The sequence below is a fragment of the Mytilus edulis genome, chromosome 9 (assembly GCF_963676685.1).
Source record: "Mytilus edulis chromosome 9, xbMytEdul2.2, whole genome shotgun sequence".
Lineage (NCBI taxonomy): Eukaryota > Metazoa > Mollusca > Bivalvia > Mytilida > Mytilidae > Mytilus > Mytilus edulis.
In genome coordinates, this window is record NC_092352.1 from 12,457,725 (window position 1) to 12,480,417 (window position 22,693).

The 22,693-nt window shown below is 34.1% G+C and overlaps 1 protein-coding gene across 2 annotated transcripts in view; it reads right to left on the bottom strand.

Annotated features, from left to right (window-relative positions):
* The window catches only part of LOC139489521 (protein dachsous-like), a 33,272-nt gene that overhangs the window by 9,054 nt on the left and 1,525 nt on the right, over positions 1–22,693 (bottom strand). For both annotated transcript variants that reach the window (XM_071276013.1, XM_071276014.1), the window contains exons 4-23: positions 21,925–22,043; positions 19,126–19,335; positions 18,092–18,196; positions 15,140–15,259; positions 14,406–14,576; positions 13,793–14,045; positions 13,368–13,637; positions 12,296–12,898; positions 10,888–11,003; positions 8,398–8,505; positions 7,736–7,904; positions 7,189–7,283; positions 6,836–6,973; positions 5,131–5,236; positions 4,349–4,606; positions 3,658–3,794; positions 2,565–2,727; positions 1,857–1,994; positions 1,067–1,203; positions 388–573 (exon numbers count right to left, since the gene is read on the bottom strand). In XM_071276013.1, the coding sequence (XP_071132114.1) occupies positions 388–573; positions 1,067–1,203; positions 1,857–1,994; positions 2,565–2,727; positions 3,658–3,794; positions 4,349–4,606; positions 5,131–5,236; positions 6,836–6,973; positions 7,189–7,283; positions 7,736–7,904; positions 8,398–8,505; positions 10,888–11,003; positions 12,296–12,898; positions 13,368–13,637; positions 13,793–14,045; positions 14,406–14,576; positions 15,140–15,259; positions 18,092–18,196; positions 19,126–19,335; positions 21,925–22,043 (3,602 nt within the window). The remainder of the gene's footprint in view (positions 1–387; positions 574–1,066; positions 1,204–1,856; positions 1,995–2,564; positions 2,728–3,657; positions 3,795–4,348; positions 4,607–5,130; positions 5,237–6,835; positions 6,974–7,188; positions 7,284–7,735; positions 7,905–8,397; positions 8,506–10,887; positions 11,004–12,295; positions 12,899–13,367; positions 13,638–13,792; positions 14,046–14,405; positions 14,577–15,139; positions 15,260–18,091; positions 18,197–19,125; positions 19,336–21,924; positions 22,044–22,693) is intronic.

Here is a 22,693-nt window from a genome sequence, read left to right on the forward strand (position 1 = left end):
AAATTATTGTACATTTCAACAGAGAAGAACAGTTATGATATTTTAATTTATATAACAGCAAATAAGAAATTAGATGTTAATGCTGATAGATGACTACTTAATAAAAATGCATATTGAAGACCAGAATATATTAATGCAATATGAATACAACCCCTGCTATTTACTAGATCAACATGTGTAAAACATTGCAACCAAGCTGGACACATTATTCTGAAGCCGAGCTGACCAGTCCTTCTTCTTACTCCTTAATGCAACCTGCTTAGCGAAGTAGCAGCAAATACCAATTTTAAAGTCTATGGTTTGACCTGGCCAAGCTACAAACTCACACCCCTTTGTTTGAGGTGAAAACCATACCACAGAAGTGGTTAAAAAATTAAGACATATTACCTTCACTGTGATATCTGTAGAGAACTTGCCATCACTAGCAGTAACTATGACAGTATAAGTTTTCCCATCCTCTACTTTGATACGGCTGTAGATCTTGCCTGTAGAATTCTCTATACTGAAGCTGTCTTTATCTTGTCCACCAGTTATATGATGCTGAATGGTATCTCCTATATCTAAATCCTCAGCCTATAAATAGACATTTATTCTTATGAATTTCTAAATGATATACAAAATAAAGTCACAGATTTCGAAATAAAAAAAAATTCTTGGCTGTCAAAAATAAGTTGTTCTTTGAAAAAAATAATAATAATAGAGGTTGGCTACAAACAAACAGGTTTGGAGATAAAAACCCTCAGTTGTAATCATATATTTTTATTTTTTATTCCCTTAGCTGTGCATTCACTACTTTTATCTTATGGTGGTTACAAACTACACACCAAACATCAGTTCCTCTCTATACCTGAGTGTAAGTATTGACAACAACATCCATACTATTATTACCAGTACATATGACACATTTACCTCTCCACTGGAAAATTATGAGAGTTATATCTTGTACATTATATACTGATCTTCATTGTTCACATTGTTATAACCTTACAATTGTATCATACATGCCCAATGTAAGAACTTATTCATATCAAAAATCTAAAGGCTGTTTTTTTCTTAAACTACTCACCTTAAGTGTAATCACAAGGTCCCCTACCGATGTTGTATCTGACACACCCATTGTTAGTACTGGGCCAGCAGAGAATCTTGGGGAGTTGTCATTCTCATCTTGCACATAAACAACCACTTTTATGTCACCTGGAGAATCTACAAAAAATATATTCTAATGTGATAATGTTCCATCTAAACAATGATATATGATGAGTATTTAATCCTTTGTATGAAAATTATTGTATAAAGATGGCAGTATGTTTTCTCCACAAAAAACATGAAATTCTTTTATTGACATGTTCTCAGAAATATGATTTTGAGGTGAAAATAGAAATGATACCATATTAGAGGTGAGAATAACATAAAGTAAAGAGGAAACAAAAACCACACGGCAAAAATATGCACTTGCATTCAAATGTGAAATATATCATAACTTCAAGTGAAAAGATGTTAAAGAATGCATAAGAAATATTTGAGACTATTTACAGGTATTACCTGAAAAGGATTTACACAGGGTATCCTTTTTTTTAAATATTGAGGCATCTGCAAGTCAAACATAACCCAAGAGAAAAGAAGAATTCAAGACTATCTTTAAAACTGGACAAAAAAGTGAAAAATTATAGGATAATTGAATTTAATTTAAAAGTTAGCAAAACAAAATTTCCTCTGAATTCCAGTTTTAGTTCACTGCTGTTGACTTGGTGGCCTCATATTTGACAAAGTTCTCCATAACAACATAACAATACTTGCAATATCAAATAAAACAAGCTTTAATAATGATTAAATTGAGTTAACTGATTTAAACATACCTTTTACAGATCTTTTAGCTCTGTTAGCTGATGGCACAGCCCTGATATAAAAGGTATATTGATTTATATATTCCCTGTCTAGTTGCTTTATACAGTACAATTTTCCTGTTGTCTGGTTTAATATAAACGTGTCCTTCACTAAAAATACAAATTATTTATTCAAAACCCTGCTCTTTTATTTTCAGTTCAGGCCATTAAAATAATTTTCAAATGACAGTAGAACAAGAAATGATGTAAATAATGCACATTTGAGAATAAATGACTAACTTGTTTTTTTCTATAAAATTTACAAATCAAATCAGCTTAAGGCAAATATTTAACGGACACAGTAGGGGTGCCAGGCAGATTCTTATTTTTACGATAGTTAAGTTATAGTTAAAATCAAATACAACAGGATTTAATGTATGCTTTCTTTGTGCCTTGAATGGATTTACTAGTGCAGTTTGCCAACATTCAGTCCCAGGACATAATAATCAGGTGAGGATCCAGTATTTTGAAAAAGGGGTCCCCTTGGCAAGCCAATGTTTGGAGTGATACTTGTAAAAAGTCTTTGCATTTATCACAAATAAGGCTTTATAAGGTCGGTACAGGCCCCTTGTCCAACCACACCCTACACCTGAAACTGCCTTTGGGAATAGAATATGTTATCCAATCTTAACATCCTAATTTTTTACATCTCAGATATACAGTCTGCTTTAGTAAACTTACCATCTGGTATTATCTGTATCAACTGGTATGAGAATACTGTATTACTACCATCAGTATAATTCAGATCTATCAGTTGTGTAGTAGTATTCATATTTTCTGATATAGTAGCTGTGAAGGTGTTATTTTTCATCTGTACAAAATTGGTTGTTACATGAATCAAAACCTGTCAAAAATAAATTTACATGCTGTTTTTTTACAATTTTAGTACATGCCTTATCAACAGTTTCTTGTCAATGTCAAAAAAGGAAAGAGATAGTGTACAGTAGAATGTCTATACATATCCTTTGTACATATAAGCAAAAACAAGTTTTACTATAATTTTTGTATTTTAGACACATATGACTCTCATAAAATTTTCTATTTAAGACACATACATCTCTTATAAAACTTGTTATTTATGACATATATGTATTTCGTGTGCCCCAAACAACCTTTTTAACACCTTGTTTGATTTGATTTGATTTTTTGTATTTTAACCAAACTTTTGTGCACCGCTTTTGGGCTATTTTGTGGCGGGCAGTTTTTATTGGTGGGGGAAGCTTGAGTGCCCTGAGAAGACTACCAACGTAGTCAATTAAGATTGGAGTCAAGTGCACCCACACAAGCAGGGTTTGAACTCACAACCTCAGTGTTGACTGGCTAGTGATTACAGTAGTAACTACTTAGACCAATGAGGCCCCAAGAACATTGCATGGAATACACTGATAATGTGACCAACTGTGATATAAATGCACAATTATCCTGACAGTAAAACCATCCAACCATTAAAAATGAAAGAGAAAAATAGCAAACAAACAAAGCTCCCAAGTCAGGAGCCAGTCATTGAGTGGTTGTTGTTAGTTGTTGTTGATCATATGCATTGTTTGTTTATTGTTTAGTAAAGTTCTTGTATTAATCTGTTTTGCCACTGTCCCAGGATTAGGGGGAGGATTGGGCACCCACTTACATGTTTAATCCTGCCACATTCTGTATGTGACTGTCAGGAGCCTATTATTCAGTGGTTTTTGTTTTTTGCTGTGTTAAATATCTGTTAGTTTTCTCGTACACAAATGCAAACTTACCCAATATATCTACTCTATAATGTTGTACATACCTGTGTATATTTTGTCTGGATATGATCAGTTGCAGAAATATTCAGTTTATACTCAAGGACACTTGTACCTAATCTGCTTGACAGAATTATTACCCCTGATGCTGGATTAATATCAAAATGATTTCCACTGTTTCCATCTGAAAAGATTACAAAAACCAACTATCAAATAAATAAATTGTTTTCAATTGACTTCTAGAACTCAAATTGTTGGACTTGTCATGATGTTGGGTTTCTGAATCTTTGATGTACATACCCACATCTTTTATCCATAAGATAAGATAAGATAAGATAAGAATTTTATTAATCTAATCAAGAACCCATATATAAAGGGCATCATTTTACAACACTATTATATCCATATCATGAATCACCTGTAAAGTCATTTGCTAGCCTTATGGTCAAACAAAATCAGTGTTTTATTTACTTCTGCGTATACTGTCAAGTTTTATGTTGCGTTTGTTTTGTAGACAGTTGTTTGACTATGTCTTGTTTTTTTTACCTAAGGCGTTTTCAATTGGACTTATGAGTTTGAAAATCCTTTTGTTATCTTTGGTCTCTTTCTGTTTAAAAATGACTTTAAAAGTTTTTATTTCATAGAAGTTATATTCGATGTGATGCTTGGCTATCTCATCATAATAAGTATTACTTAACTAAATTCTAATAAATAATTACAGAGTAAATAATTGAATACCTTCTATTTTATACTCTTTAATATACCGTCCAGCTGTTACACCCAGTATCACTGTAGATGTAGGTGTATTTACATCTATTGCTCTCTCATATAAACTATGGGGAAACTGTGGTGCTGTATCATACACATCTTGTACCATTATAGTCAAGTCAAAGGTAGAGTTGAGTGAAGGTGTACCCAGATCCATAGCTATCACTGTCAGGTTGTAGACAGACTTTACTTCATAGTCCAGACTAACCAGTGTAGTAATTTTACCATCTGTGGAAAAAACAAACATAGTGAAAAGCATGTAATTTCAGCACATCATATTGAGTTGGTAAATTTGTCAGAGTGGTTTTGAAGGCCTAGTGGTCTAATCATCATTCTGACATAAACCACTTCATTGTATTTATAAATATTATGGTTTTTGATTGACCCCATGGTATATTCTCCCATTTTTCATCAATTTGTTATCATTGAATTACATTCAATAACAACCCAGATGTGTATCACATTGACCAGGTTGACAATTCTTTATAATGATGGTAAAATGAACTTAAATATTACATTTTTGACATCTTTTCATTAGTTAAATATCTCATTCATAAGATCTAAGAATTGAAAGGGTTTAAAAGCAAGCCTCTGGATATTAATTTTATTTATAATTTTGAGGGTTGCTGCCTCAACAACACCACTTTCTTTGTCTCCCCTTAATCATATTGGTTACTTGATTGGTCAATGATATTACTAAACTGAGTTATCTAAAATCAATATAGGACTTAGTGAGGAATTATAACTCTTACTCATTGGATCTATGTCAAACTGTGGGTATGTATTTCCAGAAAACATGTAGATAACAGAACCATTCACTCCATGGTCAGGATCCTCAGCTTCTATGTCACACACAAACTACAATATGAAAATATCTTCTAAATTTCTATAAAAACTATCCTAAACTAGAGGCTCTCAAGAGCTTGATCGCTCACCTGACTTTACTTGGGTTTTTAAAATCATATAAAAAAAGTTAAAATTTGGCTACAAAGTAACAATACTTGGCCAGCACCTCAAAAGGAACATTCATGCTATGTTTGGTTTCATTCCATTCAGTGGTTCTCTAAAAGAAAAAATTTGTATGCATTTCCCATAGGGTCCTATGTTAAACTAAATCCACCGTTTGTGGCCATCTTGGATGATGGATCAGCTACAAAAGTAACAACACTAGGTCAGCCCCTCATAAGGAACATTCATGCTATGTTTGGTTTCATTCCATTCAGTGGTTCTCTAAAAGAAGTCATTTGTATGCATTTCCCATAGGGTCCTATGTTAAACTAAGTCCCCGGCTGGCAGCCATCTTGGATGATGGATCGGCTACAAAAGTAACAACACTCAGTCAGCCCCTCATAAGAAACATTCATGCTATGTTTGGTTTCATTCCATTCTGTGGTTCTCTAAAAGAAGTCATTTGTATGCATTTCCCATAGGGTCCTATGTTAAACTAAGTCCCCGGCTGGCAGCCATCTTGGATGATGGATCGGCTACAAAAGTAACAACACTCGGTCAGCCCCATCACAAGGAACATTCATGCTATGTTTGGTTTCATTCCATTCAGTGGTTCTCTAAAAGAAGAAATTTGTATGCATTTCCCTTAGGGTCCTATGTTTAATAAAGTGCCCCGTTGCAGTCATCTTGGATGGCGGATCGGCTACAAAGTAACAACACTTTTTCAGCACCTCATAAGGAACATTCATGCCATGTTTGGTTTCATTCCATTCAGTGGCTCTCTAAAAGAAGTCATTTGTATGCATTTCCCATAGGGTCCTATGTTAAACTAAGTCCCCCGCTGGCAGCCATCTTGGATGATGGATCAGCTACAAAGTAACAACACTCAGTCAGCCCCTCATAAGGAACATTCATGCTATGTTTGGTTTCATTCCATTCAGTGGTTCTCTAAAAGAAGTCTTTTGTATGCATTTGCCATTGGGTCCTATGTTAAACTAAGTCCCCAGCTGGCGGCCATCTTTGATGATGGATCGGCTACAAAGTAACAACACTTGGTCAGCACCTCATAAGGAACATTCATGCCATGTTTGGTTTCATTCCATTCAGTGGTTCTCTAGAAGAAGTTCAAAATGTAAAAAGTTAACGACGACGACGACAGAGGATGACAGACGACGGACGCCAAGTGATGAGAAAGGCTCACTTAAGGGCCAGGTGAGCTAAAAACTAAGAATCATAAACTGTCAACAAAGAAATATGTCTTGCCTGTATGCAATTTTAATTGTACTGTAGATTCATTAATATTCTTTGAATTTTGTGGACACAGGGGTCAGGGGAACCACCACTTTAAATGTTCAACAAATTACAAAATTTTCTAAAGGGATGTATGCAGACTTTGTTATAACAACGAAATCAAAAATAAATAAACAATAACTCACCAAAAAGTACATGGAGAACAGATATACTAAGTACCGCACTTCCTTGTAACTGAAATCTTAGTGGCACACTCACCTGTCCTTGATGCTGATTTTCTTTGACATAGAAAGTTCTGTTGTTAGTTGTAAACTTTGGAGTGTTGTCATTCTGATCTGTAACAGTTACCATGACCTCTACAGAACTTGTTAGAGGACTACTTCCATGGTCTAAGGCCTGTAATTGAATGGATGATTATTTGTTTACTGTTAGTCAAATATCTACTGAACTGGTAAGAGAAATAATTCTAGGAAGGTAGAAACTGTAGACTGGAATATTATCAATGACTCAGCTTTATTCTATGTAAAACAATTTGTACAGGGAATTTTTGGTTTTTCAACTGTCAAGGGACAAAATATTTTGCAAATAACATTACCATTTTGTTTACTTACAAATACAGTTAGGTTGTAACAAGTTTCTTCTTCTCTGTCTAAAGTTCCATTCACACTCAGCATTCCTGTTTGTTTGTTCAGAAGGAACTGGTTACCTGTTAAAAGACATAACAATAATACTTATTTGAACAGAAAATAAAACCTCTATAGGTTCCATCGAATTTTCACCTAAAAGGCTGTTTTAAAAAATAATTAATTTTACAAGAAAATTCAAGCACACCACATGGAAAGATTATCTCTCTTTGTCCTATGAGAGGGGCGGCAGGACCTTTTTCAGGACGTTGGGATCGGGTGTGTTTAAGCTCGGAATTTCGGGATTGATTCTTTCTTGGTCTGGGATTTCTTTTTTCGACTTTCAGGATGTCAGGATTTATTTTTTTTAATTCGGGACCTCAGGCTTTCATGTTTTTAAGCCAGGGATTCCTGGATCAGGAACCCTCCATCCCCTCCCCCTATAAGCAGGTCTTGATTTCCATGCAGATGCTATGAAGACCTAAGCAACTTGATATATCATTTTAGGATCAAGTCACTAATTTATTATTTTTACCTGGATTTCTAACCAATGAATATGTGACTTCTCCATTGTTGTTGATATCAGCATCTGTCGCCGTGACAGATATCCCTGGTGATAAGACATTCTCTTCAATTATATATTGATATGACCTTTGTTTGAACTCTGGATGGTTGTCATTTACATCAGTAACTGTTATGCTAACCTGAATTAAAAAAAATATGTTTTATCAATACACAAAAGAAGAAATAATAATGCCTTAATCTAGATTCATAAAAAAGTCTGTAGCAAAAAATAGTATCTTCAATAATGGTCAAAAAGGAAAAGAAACTTATTAACAGGTAGAGCCATAAATCGGGTTACAAAATTAACTAATCTGAACACATTTTCTTATTTTTATATCATATAATATTTTTATGTGGTTTTAAAATTACAAATCCAGTACATCTATTTAACTAAACATTTCAACGGTAATTTCATCCAAGATTTCCACCAAATATCTTGAAATTTGCCAAATGATAGTCTTTACATTTGGAGAGTACTTTTTATGGCAATTCAAGATTTCATGTTTCAAATAATGTATGCCTGCTACGTTTTCTTCTTTTTTTCCTCCAATGAAGTAACATATTCCATAAATTTATTAAGGTTATTTGATGTGTCTATTGTTTCATGATATTTTAAATATTACAAACTCATACCATTGAATAAGCCGTTCTTTCTGGGATTTTGCCATCTTTAACTTGAACAGCAAAATGAAAAGTAGGTGTCTTTTCTCTGTCAATGGTAGCCACAGTTGTTATATTACCCTGAAAATATTAAAGGGGATTATTAACAGATTTTAAGGCAAAATCTACCATTCTTAAATAAAAATATATAATTCCATTCAAGTTATCTAAATAATTCTAAAAAACAAACATATGACATAAACATAACTTATAGATGCCTTCTGTCCATAAAGTATCTTAAAAATAAATGTAATGTTTGATCCATTCCAAAACTCTGACAGGAGAAACAAACCAAAAGTTAAAAATCACATATTTTTAAAACATTTTATAAAGTCAATCGCATATTTGCCAAAACAAAAGACAGTAATTGTTTTGTTCCATATTTTAATAGAGTATCGAGAGAAACGATGCAATGACAATTATTAACTAAACCCAATTGTCCATCAAATGATTATAAATGTTAAAGCTAGCACTTTTTCCTTGGATGAACATGCTTATTTATTGAAAATCCTATTCATATAGAACTAGAGGCTCTCAAGAGCCTGTATCGCTCACCTGATTCTACTTGGGTTTTTGAAATCATATGAAAAAATATAAAATTTGGCTAAAAGTGACAACACAACCTCATTGATAAGGAAAGGAACATGTTTAATTTCATTCAAAAGTCCCCCACTGGCGGCCATCTTGGATGGCGGATCGGCTACAAAGTAACAACACTTGGTCAGCGCCTCATAAGGAACATTCATGCCATGTTTGGTTTTATTCCATTCAGTGGTTCTCTAAAAGAAGTCATTTGTATGCATTTCCCATAGGGTCCTATGTTAAACTAAGTCCCCTGCTGGCGGCCATCTTGGATGATGGATCTGCTACAAAGTAACAACACTTGGTCAGCACCTCATAAGGAACATTCATGCAATGTTTAGTTTTATTCCATTTAGTGGTTCTCTAAAAGAAGTCATTTGTATGCATTTCCAATAGGGTCCTATGTTAAACTAAGTCCCTGCTGGCGGCCATCTTGGATAATGGATCGGCTACAAAGTAACAACACTTGGTCAGCACCACATTAGGAACATTCATGCCATGTTTGATTTCATTCCATTCAGTGGTTCTCTAAAAGAAGTCTTTGTATGCATTTCCCATAGGGTCCTATGTTAAACTAAGTCCCCCGCTGGCGGCCATCTTGGATGATGGATTGGCTACAAAGTAACAACACTTGGTCAGCACCACATTAGGAACATTCATGCCATGTTTGATTTCATTCCATTCAGTGGTTCTCTAAAAGAAGTCATTTGTATGCATTTCCCATAGGGTCCTATGTTAAACTAAGTCCCCCGCTGGCGGCCATCTTGGATGATGGATCGGCTACAAAGTAACAACACTTGGTCAGCACCCCATAAGGAACATTCATGCTATGTTTGGTTTTATTCCATTCAGTGGTTCTCTAAAAGAAGTCATTTGTATGCATTTCCCATAGGGTCCTATGTTAAACTAAGTTCCCGGCTGGCGGCCATCTTGGATGATGGATCGGCAACAAAGTAACAACACTTGGTCAGCACCTCATAAGGAACATTCATGCCATGTTTGGTTTCATTCCATTCAGTGGTTCTCTAGAGGAAGTCATTTGTATGCATTTCCCATAGGGTCCTATGTTAAACTAAGTCCCCCACTGGCGGCCATCTTGGATGATGGATCGGCAACAAAGTAACAACACTTGGTCAGCACCTCATAAGGAACATTCATGCCATGTTTGGTTTCATTCAATTCAGTGGTTCTCTAAAAGAAGTCATTTGTATGCATTTCCCATAGGGTCCTATGTTAAACTAAGTCCCCTGCTGGCGGCCATCTTGGATGATGGATCGGCTACAAAGTAACAACACTTGGTCAGCACCCCATAAGGAACATTCATGCTATGTTTGGTTTTATTCCATTCAGTGGTTCTCTAAAAGAAGTCATTTGTATGCATTTCCCATAGGGTCCTATGTTAAACTAAGTCCCCGGCTAGCAGCCATCTTGGATGATGGATCGGCAACAAAGTAACAACACTTGGTCAGTACCTCATAAGGAACATTCATGCCATGTTTGGTTTCATTCCATTCAGTGGTTCTCTAATAGAAGTCATTTGTATGCATTTCCCATAGGGTCCTATGTTAAACTAAGTCCCCCGCTGGCGGCCATCTTGGATGATGGATCGGCTACAAAGTAACAACACTTGGTCAGCACCTCATAAGGAACATTCATGCCATGTTTGGTTCCATTCCATTCAGTGGTTCTCTAGAAGAAGTTCAAAATGTAAATTGTTAACGACGACGACGGACGACGACGGACGACGACGACGGACGACGGACGCCAAGTGGTGAGAAAAGCTCACTTGGCCCTTCGGGCCAGGTGAGCTAAAAATCTACTTAAGTTCTATCAATATGGAATAAATATTTTATCATGGTTATAGCAGTTATATTTACTCACAGATATTTCTGCTACGCTGAAGAACTTGCTAGACTCAGAGTTAGTAATTAATGAGTAGTGAAGTTTATGATTTGTCCCATTTTCAACAATAGCCTCTACTGTACCAACAACAGAGCCTATAAATATAAGAAATGCCTTATCAAATGACAATATGAGTACTAAATATCCAGGCTAAAATAAGGCTTATATATAACTAGATACTCTTATTCAGTCAGGTGTCATACCACCAAATCATACTACATAACATCAGGTTGCATACGAAAAAAGGTTGAAAAAAATATTCCCTTAAATTTGACAGTTGAAGGAAACTAATCCTACATTTTGTCTATAATACTCGACAGGATAAAACTTGAGTTGTGCCAAGTATTTCTTTATTTGAAACAAGGATAAATTCTGCCATTTTTTTTTGAAAGTGCAAATTTAACAAAGAATTATAGTGGAAAATCAACGGTGGTATTACACCTAATATGGAAAGCTGTACATGCACATTTGACCTTCTGGGTACTCTCATTTGTTAAAATTTCATGCTCTTTAAGTGAAATGTTACAAGAAATGAAATATTGTGAGTGTATCGAGTCTCAAAAACACATTTTATGAGCAAATTGCCTTGAAATAGGAATCTACCATAACAACAACAACAACAACAACAACAACAATACTTTATTTTAAGAGGGTTACACAGTTAGCTATATAACTAATCTTCCCTGAGGCCCATGAATATAAGTAGTCAGAGCAAGCTATTGGTAGTGTTTAGGGGAGCTTTTTCTGACTTTTTCCCCTTATTTCTCACGTACTGCTGTAATAGAAAACTTTTTCCAGGTAGTACTTTAATAAATATATAGTAATAAGTAACTGGAATTACCTTTAAAGCAATAACAACAAATGATTCATTAACAGGGAAGCTTTTTATTTCCCCCTCTGGAATGCTGCGAAAATCTATAATTTTTTAAGAACTTAATGAAACCTTCTTGGAGTCAGTAAACTTTTATATGGATAGCTCCTTCAGCTGGAATACTTCAATTACCCCAACATTTTTTTATTTATGGGCTAAATAAGTTGAAATATTTAGGAAATAAGAGGTAGGAATGGACCAAAAGAGGCCTTACAATGAAGACAAAGAGTTTCATTAGTGGTATTTATCATCCTAAAGTCATCTTTTGTATCATATTCAATTGTTTGTAGGCAGATGAACTAAATATTTGATCATTTATTGGTACACACTATATTATATCTTGATTCGCCTTGATTTGGATTTTTCATAGAAATTTAGCTCAAATCACTGAAGAGTCTTCTTACATCATACTAGATTTTTCTCAAACTGTTAGACTGATTATAACAAAAGAATAGCAAAGAAAAAAAGTCTCATTCAGTTTATACAACAAAAAAGTTTTCTTACTACCATACTTACCTATTGTTATATTCTCAGGTATTGTGTAATCATATTCTGGTGATAAGAAAACGGGTGCTTGGTCGTTAATACCTTCTACTGTGACAGTCAAGTTTAATGCTGATGACATGTTAGGCTTTCCTTTATCTGTGGCTATGACCCACATTTCCAAAGCAGCTGTTTTTGTGGCATTTTTGTCCAATACATGTAAACGGTTTAGAGAATTCAAATCAACTTGTGCTTTGATTGTTACCACTCCAGTTTTTTTACTTGTTTCAAAATATTTCAAAATGTCTGATTTTTCTGCTGATAACGAGAACTCAACTTCTGCATTTTCACCTGCATCATTATCTTTAACACTTGGTAGTAAAATAGGTGACCCTACAGGGGACTTTTCTATAATGGTAGCATCAGCCTGGGATATGACACTGCCATCAGCATTGTAGAATATAGGACTATTGTCATTAATATCCTCAACATGGACCTCTAAATATGAGCTGACTACACAGGCTGGAATTCCGTTGTCTTTAGCATAAATCTTAACACTGTACTCATCCTTCGTTTCTCTATCTAGAGATCCATCTAATATCAGATTGTCACCTGATATAATAAATGGTGAAGTATCTGAAAACAGAGGTATAAAACACTTATGATCAATGAAGAACCCTGATAACAGTGGCGGATCCAGAAATTTTCATAAGTGGGGGCCCACTGACTGACCTAAGAGGGGGCCCGCTCCAGTCACGCTTCAGTGATTCCCTATATAAGCAACCAAATTTTTTCCCAAAAAGGGGGGGGCCCGGGCCCCCTGGGCCCCCCTAAATCCGCCTCTGGATAATCAAAATTTCTTACATTGCATAATAACAGTGTCCATACAGGTTATGGCCAGTCTCACCAAGAGCTCAGAGCAAAACTAGTTTTACAAATTGGGTCAAAATAAATTGAAACATAAATATTGCTAACAACACAAGAATTGATAAACGTGACAACTGAAAGAGGAAAATAAGACAAAGGAAAAGATATAAAAAAGCCACTTTATTAGATGATAGAGCACAAATATCAGTTCTGAAAGTTTCTTAAGAGTTATAAATACCTGAACTATCTAAGTAGAATGAAACAGCACCATTTTCTCCCTGGTCAATATCTGTGGCAGTCAGGTTATAAACTACAGATGCATTTTGGGTATTTTCTGGTACCTGGACAACTAAATTATGAGGTTTGAAGACAGGACAATTGTCATTTGCATCCTCTATATATACAGTAACAGTACTGTTTGTTTTCTGTTGTCCATCAAATGCTTCTATATTTATTTCATATTTAGCCTTCTTTTCCCTGTCTAATCCACCACTAGTATATATCACACCTAGAAAGATGAAGGAAAATTAATTGTTACTACATATATCCATACTAAGCTCTGAATCATGACCATTATTACCATGAAATGGCTGATAATATTTTCAAACCATTAATATATAGAACAGTCAAGGGTTTTAAAAATTTGATATGATAGAAGCGTACCTGACAATATATCCACGTAAAACTTTCCATCTGATCCTGATCCTATTCTGTATCTTGTTGTTGTATTGCCATTAACATCTTCGTCTGTTGCCATAACAACACCGACCTTTTGACCTCCTACAGCTGACTCATTAACAGAGAAGGTATAATTGTTTTTGGTAAATTGTGGTGGTTCATCATTGACGTCAAGCAATGTAATGGTAACCATGACAACGTTACTGTTTCCTAAACCAATTCTGTCAGCAGCTTTGACCTAAACAAAAATTAAATAATATCTAAAAATTAAAAAACAATGATAAAAGTTCAATAAATAGAATGTTTTATAATAAATATATGTAGAGGATTTTCAATTGTTGATAACTGATTTTTGATTTGATATGTATATAAATCAATGACATTTCAATAGTGATAAATTTGCCTTTTTGTGGATATGTAATGTTCTAGTTTTGTCATATTCTGCATACAACCTGATTATTTTTTATTTAGTTGATCATTTAAATTCATGGTTATCTGTGTATCTACAAAAACCATGAAAATGAGTATAAAATGAATAGTAATGAATTTGCAGTAGAGTTTTTTTCTCTGCTTAGACCTTGAATGCTGACAAATATACCTGTATTGTATATTCAGGCTGACTTTCTCTGTCCAGACCAGACCCATTGGTGAAGACTGCTCCAGTGATATCATTAATGTCAAAAGGAAGACCTGTTCCTATTATGGAATATCTTATCCCTTTTGTTCCATTTTTACCACTATCTGCATCTGTGCTACTAATTGGTGGGAGCTTTGGAAAGAAAACATGGATTAACAGTTTCATTAAATAATTCTATTAAAATTCAATTATCACAATGTTTGAATCATTCACAAAAAGTTATGTATAAAGATATTATGATAAACAAGTATTGTGAAAAAACCTCACAAGATGATACCCCTTCAAGGCCCATGCTTACGTAAGATACACTAACAAAAAATAGTTGCGTTCAAACACAAAAGTTTCAGAGTTTAGTGTGACATTCATTTTTTGATGGGCTGGTATAAATTTTTAAAGGACCAGCTGAAGTACACCTCTGCATGCAGGGTTTTCTCGATGTGTTGAAGACTCAATGGTGGCCTTTAGCTGTTTGGTCGGGTTGCTTTCTCTTCAACACTCTCTCTGTTTTCATTCTCAATTTTATCTTTTGTAGGTTCCTTTGTTCTTATGTCTCACTTTTGTAGAGATGAGGTTCTTGCTTTATGAAAATTTTGATTTATACATAGTTTTTTTTTTATAACCATTCAATAATTCTAATTGGTCCAAATGATCAAGTTCTATCTATAAACTTCTTCCTTCTTATTAACTTTTCTTACAATATTAACTTCTGTATCATCAGGTGAGTTCTCTAGTACAGTGCCATTGTACCATTCTTCTGTAAAGATTGGTGAGTTGTCATTTATGTCTGTAACATATACTATCACTTCTGTGTAACCCTAAAAAAGAGTTAAAATCAGAGAATGCACAGTAATGTATTATACATCTAAACATTGTCATCAAGCAGTCCACAACATTGAAAACCATACAGGTATTTCATTAGGGGTCAACTTTTAACATTTGACTGCAGCATCAATGCATACCTGTCAACTGACCCGTATTCTGCGGGTGTGACCCGAGATTTTCACAATTCTGAGGGATCACCTGGAACACCCGCCGGGTCATTGAAATAACCCGGGCATTCCGAAAATGACCCGATTTCACCCGTATTTCTTAGCCTTGAGATTGATTTCATAAGTAATATTCCTTTGAAATACCGGTAAATTCGTAATTCTTCCATGAACAGGAAGTTCATCTAGCTATGTAAACTGTCAAATTAAGTGACCCATTAAGTGCATGGCTTCACTTCACAGCTTTGGTGTCAAACACACTGTTAATTAACACCAATTACCTTAGCTTTAGGTCGTAAATAAATTGCACCATTGGTTTACAAACTGAACTAGAGTTATTTCCCCTTATTTGTCACCATTCAAAATTATTCCTTATATTTACGTTTTATGGGTGAAAAAGATTAAATCATAAAAATATAAAATTTAAATACAGATTGAAATATAACTTTTCATTATTTTTATACCTTTATACAATTTTTAAAAAAAATTGAATTTTTTTTTTTTTTTTTATACTTCCTTTAAATGTATTACTATATTTTATCATAGTCTAATTTCCTTGTTAAATGATTGTATTATGTTTAAAGGCTACATAGTCACTAGTCTCAAACATTTAAGAATTACATTAAATTCTAATGTTTGATGATTGTAGTATTTTTCTCAAAAAGAAAAGCACATAAGACCGAGTAACACAAACTTATAAAAATCTTTACAGCTTTTACATTAATGCTAGCAAGACAAATCTTTGTTTGGCTTGCTTGCTTTGTTTGTATCAGTGTTTGCTCAAGCATGGTAATTAAGATAGGCGGGGCTTCAGCTTGTATACATCATACTTAGATTTTATTGGACGTTATGTCTTAGGTTAAGGACACTTAATTTTAAAACATCACATGACAAATATTCTCACATGTTTTCTCACCTGTAAAAATACAATAATTTGCCAATGAAAGAAAAATATAAACTTTTTTCTTGTATGAGGCTGAGAAACTGGCCTTCAACATTAAGTGACCTAATATTGTTTTTATAACATATCAATCTATTAGTTCAGTCAGTAATTTCCATGTCTGTCCTTCGATTATGCAACTCAAGAAAATATTCACAAAAATGGGAAACAATTGTATCGAAAAGAGACAATCGAGTGCACCTTTTTTATGTTATGGTGTGTTTGAGATGAATATTTTGTCTTGAAAATGTACAAAACAAGAGTATTTGATACACCATCTCGCTTCAGACTCTATCATTTTACATAGCAAAGCTACATGTTGACTTTATAACATTAAAAAAATCACAGTACTAAAAGATGAAATATAGGGGTCAAGTGAAATACCAATCCAATAGATCACAAAATCAGAGTAGGTGTTTGAATAGCTATTTTACTAAAAGTGCTTGACGACAGTCTTTAAGTTGGATCTCTGAAAAAAAAATTGTCTTCCGTTTCTACGATTGTGAAAATGAACTGGCGTAATAGGAAGATAATTTCGACGAAGTAGAATCCTGTCTGTATTGTATATTTACAGGTAAGGAAACATGTGAGAATATGTGTCATGTGATGTTTTAAAATTTAGTGTCCTTAACCTCCAACATAACGTCCAATAAGATTTAAGTATGATGTATACAAGCTGAAGCCCCGCCTATCTTAATTACCATGCTTGAGCAAACATTGATATAAACAAAGCAAGCAAGCCAAACAAAGATTTGTCTTGCTAGCATTAATGTAAAAGCTGTAAAAGTGAAATGAAATAATATTTAATAAGATTTAAAATGACTTAACAAAGTGAACATGCATTGATGTTTTGGTATCTTTGATATACATTATAAGAAAATGTACCATAAATACTGAAATTCAGCTCGAAAAAGTTTGTACGCGTTATGACCTGAGATTTGATTCTTCAATGCAGGTCATGACCTGCATTTTCATCGTCACAGGTTGACAGGTATGCAATGTCATATGATCATAGAAATTACCTCACATTATATTTTATTACTATAGGGATATTCATTGAAGATTGTTTTCTTCTGTTCTTTATCTACAAAGATGGTTAATACAAATCTAAGGCTAAACACAAATGTCTAGATCCCTAATGCTATCACAATGACTTAAAACATCATTTTTTTTTTAAATCATAACATAACAGAATATGAGCTCTTTGCACAACTGAATTTGAAAAATATTTGGTTGAATATGCAAATCTACAGCTTTACATTGCCTACAAGCTTTAATCTTCTTTTATATTGTGGCAACCCAACCCAACCCTATCCTGTGATATACTTAGTCTTTTTAGACAATCCATTAACCGTGGCTATAACAGTAAATGGGTACCTATTACTAATACACATATCTCTGTTTACCCAACACTACACCCCTCCCTATCCTGAGGTATACTCACAGTCCGTTTAGATGTTCCATGCACCTTATCATTATTTGTCCGCCATTACTGGATATCACAAAGGTTCCAGTAAAATTTTGACGTCATAAACAAAATATGTGACGCCACAATGGAAAAGGGATTGTTGTATGCGTCAAAAGTTCAAGCGGCTGGGTCAGCCGGGATTAGCAATAAGATGTATTATCCCAGGCAATAACAGTAAATGGGTACCTATTACTAATACACTGATCTCTGTCTACCCAACACTACACCCCTCCCTATCCTGAGGTATACTCACAGTCCGTTTAGATGGTCCATTATCCCTGGCTATAACAGTAAAGGGGTACCTATTACTAATACACTGATCCCTGTCTAGTTCTCCAATTACTGTAATGGTACCATCCTGTAAAATTTTTATAGCAAAAAAACTAAATTGCAATATATACTCAACAACACAAATAATGCACAACTTCTTCCCCTATACAGTAGTTTCATAACTTGTTGATTTTGCTACAAATTTGTAAAAGCCTTTATCACATATTTGTTATGAATACGTTGTGTTTTGAATATGTTATAACCTTAAAATTGCCCGTGGCAAGAAAGAGGTTATTGGTTAGTGTGCCCTGATTCCAAATGACGTCACATCATTGAGGGCTAACAATGACAGTGTTTGTACTGAAAATTATGAGAATTTTGCTACAATAGCTACTATTAACAATGTGCAATTAACTTTGATTGAGCCTCAATAATGCCAAAATTATTGCTTTTGTGTAGTACCATATTAAAAATTAAGGGGAATGTAACAATATATTGGTATGCAGTACAGGAAAAAATTAAATATGAAAAATGTGATAAATTTGTTTAGATGTTACCTTTTGTAGTTAATCAGATAGTCATAATTGAACCTTTTTCTCCTGTCTACAGAACTTAAATATGTGATAAATAGATTATAACATGTCTTTTCCATATTGGTCCTGGTATCATCCCCTCGCCCCATATCGAACTCAGCTAAAGCCTATGGCCCGATATTGGAGTCTTGGGATGATACCAGGGCCAATATGGAAAAGGGCATGTTGTAATCTATACACAGTACTAGTTATATAATCTAAGCATAAGAAAATGAACATAATGTCATTTTGCTATTTTTCAGGCGAAAACATTTTACAAATTTGTAAAAAATTGTAGTTTTTGAGAAGTCAAAATTTTAAATTTTATTCACAGAATTGATGTTTATCATTCCCGATTATGTAAACAACACTAAATTGTTCAAGGAAGGGCATACAAACCCAAAGAAATTACAACCTAATACATGTAAACATGTTTGAAACTTACTTGTGAAATATTGAATACATGTTGTACATCAATAGATATGATACTATATGTAACGATACCATTCTGTCCTAAATCTTCATCGGTAGCACTGACTAATCCAACCACGATGTCTCCAGTGCCATCAGTCTCAGGGGTGGAAAAATTGTAGATCGGATGAGTAAACACAGGGTCGTGATCATTAACATCAGTTATCAATACAGTCAGTGGGACCTGAAAAAGTGAAAGAAAAAATGAATTTTGCTATGAATAATTTATCATTCAAGAGGCAATAGAAACTATATTTTAATGCTTCAATCTTCAATCTTCAATTCCTCGAAATGATCACTGACAATAATGATTTTTCTTTTAAATTTTTTAATCAAATGAAAGACTCAAGATTTATTAACAAGAACTGATTAATATATTTGTGTGTATCGGACCATAAATAAATATGAGATATTTATGGTCTATAGTCTATTAAGTTTAGTACATAAGATTGGTTGTTGCATTAAAAATTGCTCAGAACAAAATCAGATTCCTGAATCATAATTAAGCTGTTTTATATAACAAGAGTGCACACACTGAAATGTCTCGCCTTCTTTACTTATCATTGATATTATGTTGATAGTCCTAAGTATAAAGCTTGATTACAACTGTCACATAAACTTAACATTAACCAAGATAGCTAAACAAAGACCAATTAACCATGAAAATGAGGTCAAGGTCAGATGAACCATGCCAGGCAGACATGTACAGCTAACAAAGATTCCATACAACAAATATAGTTGACCTATTACTTATAGTTTAAGAAAAATAGACCAAAACGCAAAAACTTAACACTGTGCAATCAACCGTGCAATTGAGGTCATGGTCAAATAAAACCTGCGGGACTGACATATAGATCATAATATATTTCCATACACAAAATATAGTTGACCTTTGGCATATAATATTAGATAAAAAGACCAAAACTTAAAAACTTAACTTTGACCACTGAACCATGAAAATGAGGTCAAGGTGAGATGACATCTGCCCGCTAGACATGTACACCTTACAACCATTCCATACAGCAAATATAGTAGACCTATTGCATAAAGTATGAGAAAAACAGACCAAAACACAAAAACTTAACTATAACCACTGAACCATGAAAATGAGGTCAAGGTCAGATGACACCTCCCAGATGGACATGTACACCTTTCAGTCCTTCCATATACCAAATATACTAGCCCTATTACTTATAGTATCTGAGATATGGACTTGACCGCCAGGTCACTATCCCTATGTCGAGCTTTCTGCAACAAAAGTTGCAGGCTCAACAAAAACTGTAATATATAAATGTTTTAAAACAATCTTAATAAAATAGACCACATGTGGAGAAAAAAAAATCTCTGAAAAGATGATTTTGAAAGGAGATGTAAGGTATATATCTACATGAGACATCATAAGGTCAATTTACAGTCTTCAAAAACAGACAGCAGACAAGTACTGGTCTATATCTATACAATATGTCGCTCAGAGTCTAAACTAGAGGCTCTAAAGATCCTGTGTCGCTCACCTTGGTCTATGTGAATATTAAACAAAGGAAGCAGATGGATTCATGACAAAATTGTGTTTTGGTGATGGTGATATGTTTGTAAATCTTACTTTACTGAACATTCTTGCTGCTTACAATTATCTCTATTTATAGTGAACTTGGCCCAGTAGTTTCAGTGGAAAATGTTAGTAAAAATTTACAAATTTTATGAAAATTGTTAAAAATTGACTATAAAGGACAATAACTCCTTAGGGGGTGAATTGACCATTTCGGTCATGTTCACTTATTTGTAAATCTTACTTTGCTGAACATTATTGCTGTTGACAGTTTATCTCTATCTATAATAATATTCAAGATAATAACCAAAAACAGCAAAATTTCCTTAAAATTACCAATCCAGGTGCAGCAACCCAACAATGGGTTGTCTGATTTATCTGAAAATTTCAGGGCAGATAGATCTTGACCTGATAAACAATTTTAACCCTGTCAGATTTGCTCTTAATGCTTTGGTTTTTGAGTTATAAGCCAAAAACTGCATTTTACCCCTATGTTCTATTTTTAGCCATGGCGGCCATCTTGGTTGGATGGCCAGGTCACCGGACAATTTTTTTAAAGAAGACACCCCAAAGATGACTATGGCCACGTTTGGATTAATTTGGCCCAGTAGTTTCAGAGGAGAAGATTTTTGTAAAGGATTACTAAGATTTACGAAAAATGGTTAGAAATTGACTATAAAGGGCAATAACTCCTAAAGGGGTCAACTGACCATTTCGGTCATGTTGACTTATTTGTAAATCTTACTTTGCTGAACATTATTGCTGTTTACAGTTTATCTCTATCAATAATAATATTCAAGATAATAACCAAAAACAGCAGAATTTCCTTAAAATTACCAATTCAGGTGCAGCAACCCAACAACAGGTTGTCCGATTCATCTGAAAATTTCAGGGGTGATAGATCTTTACCTGATAAACAATTTTACCCCAGTCAGATTTGCTCTAAATGCTTTGGTTTTTGAGTTATAAGCCAAAAACTGCATTTTACCCCTATGTTCTATTTTTAGCTATGGTGGCCATCTTGGTTGGTTGGACGGACACATTTTTTAAACTAGATACCCTAATGATGATTGACGGACGACTACAGACGACGGACGCCAAGTGATGGGAAAAGCTCACTTGGCCCTTTGGGCCAGGTGAGCTAAAAAGTTAGGAATAATTCAACAGATCAAAGATCTGCCATCAATATGTACTTTTTCAAATGATATATAAACAGTATTTACGCACCTGGTTAGTGTTTGCTGAATCAGTGGCAACAATTGTCAGATTGAACTTGTCTTTATGGGACTGTACACTGATAGTGGTATTTAAATGGATCTCCCCACTGTTATTAATCTCAAAAAGATCTGAAAAAAAAAAAAAAAATGCTAAATCTTATTTTCAATACAAACAATATCATCTTTGAATTTATCTTTTCCAATATTTCAGCCTTTTTTTCAGGACATTCATAATTTAACTGGTATCTTGTTCTCCCACTAATTTTCCATTTTCATGGTTACATCACATTAAAACCTCTGCAAGTTACATACACCAAGATAAAAAAGACTCCTATGTGTACTTATCTTTTGATTTGTCCGGTATTGATCTTCATGATTGTTAGTGTATAGCAGTAAAGCAATTTCTTTAACAAGGTGGTAATGTCAGCTTAAACGAACTGCATACCTGCCAACCTCTAAAACCTTCAAAGAGGGAGATCTATGATAGCTGAGGGAGAAATTTTGATTATGAAAGTTGATTGAACATGATGTTCAAAATGAAGATTCATTGCCAAGTGTCAGTGAACTTGGTCGTAAAAATTGGAAAAATTTCATTTAGTCTGCTTGACATCAATTTGCAGCTATCAGTTCTTCTTTTTTTACACTGCCGCTTGGTCCAGACAAAGACCTGTATTTTGTTGCAGTTGATGGAGCAGAAATGAATTTCTATTACTTATAAATCGAACATAAAAAAACTACTGACCAAAGTTTTCCAATGATTGGGGATTGTTTATTTATTT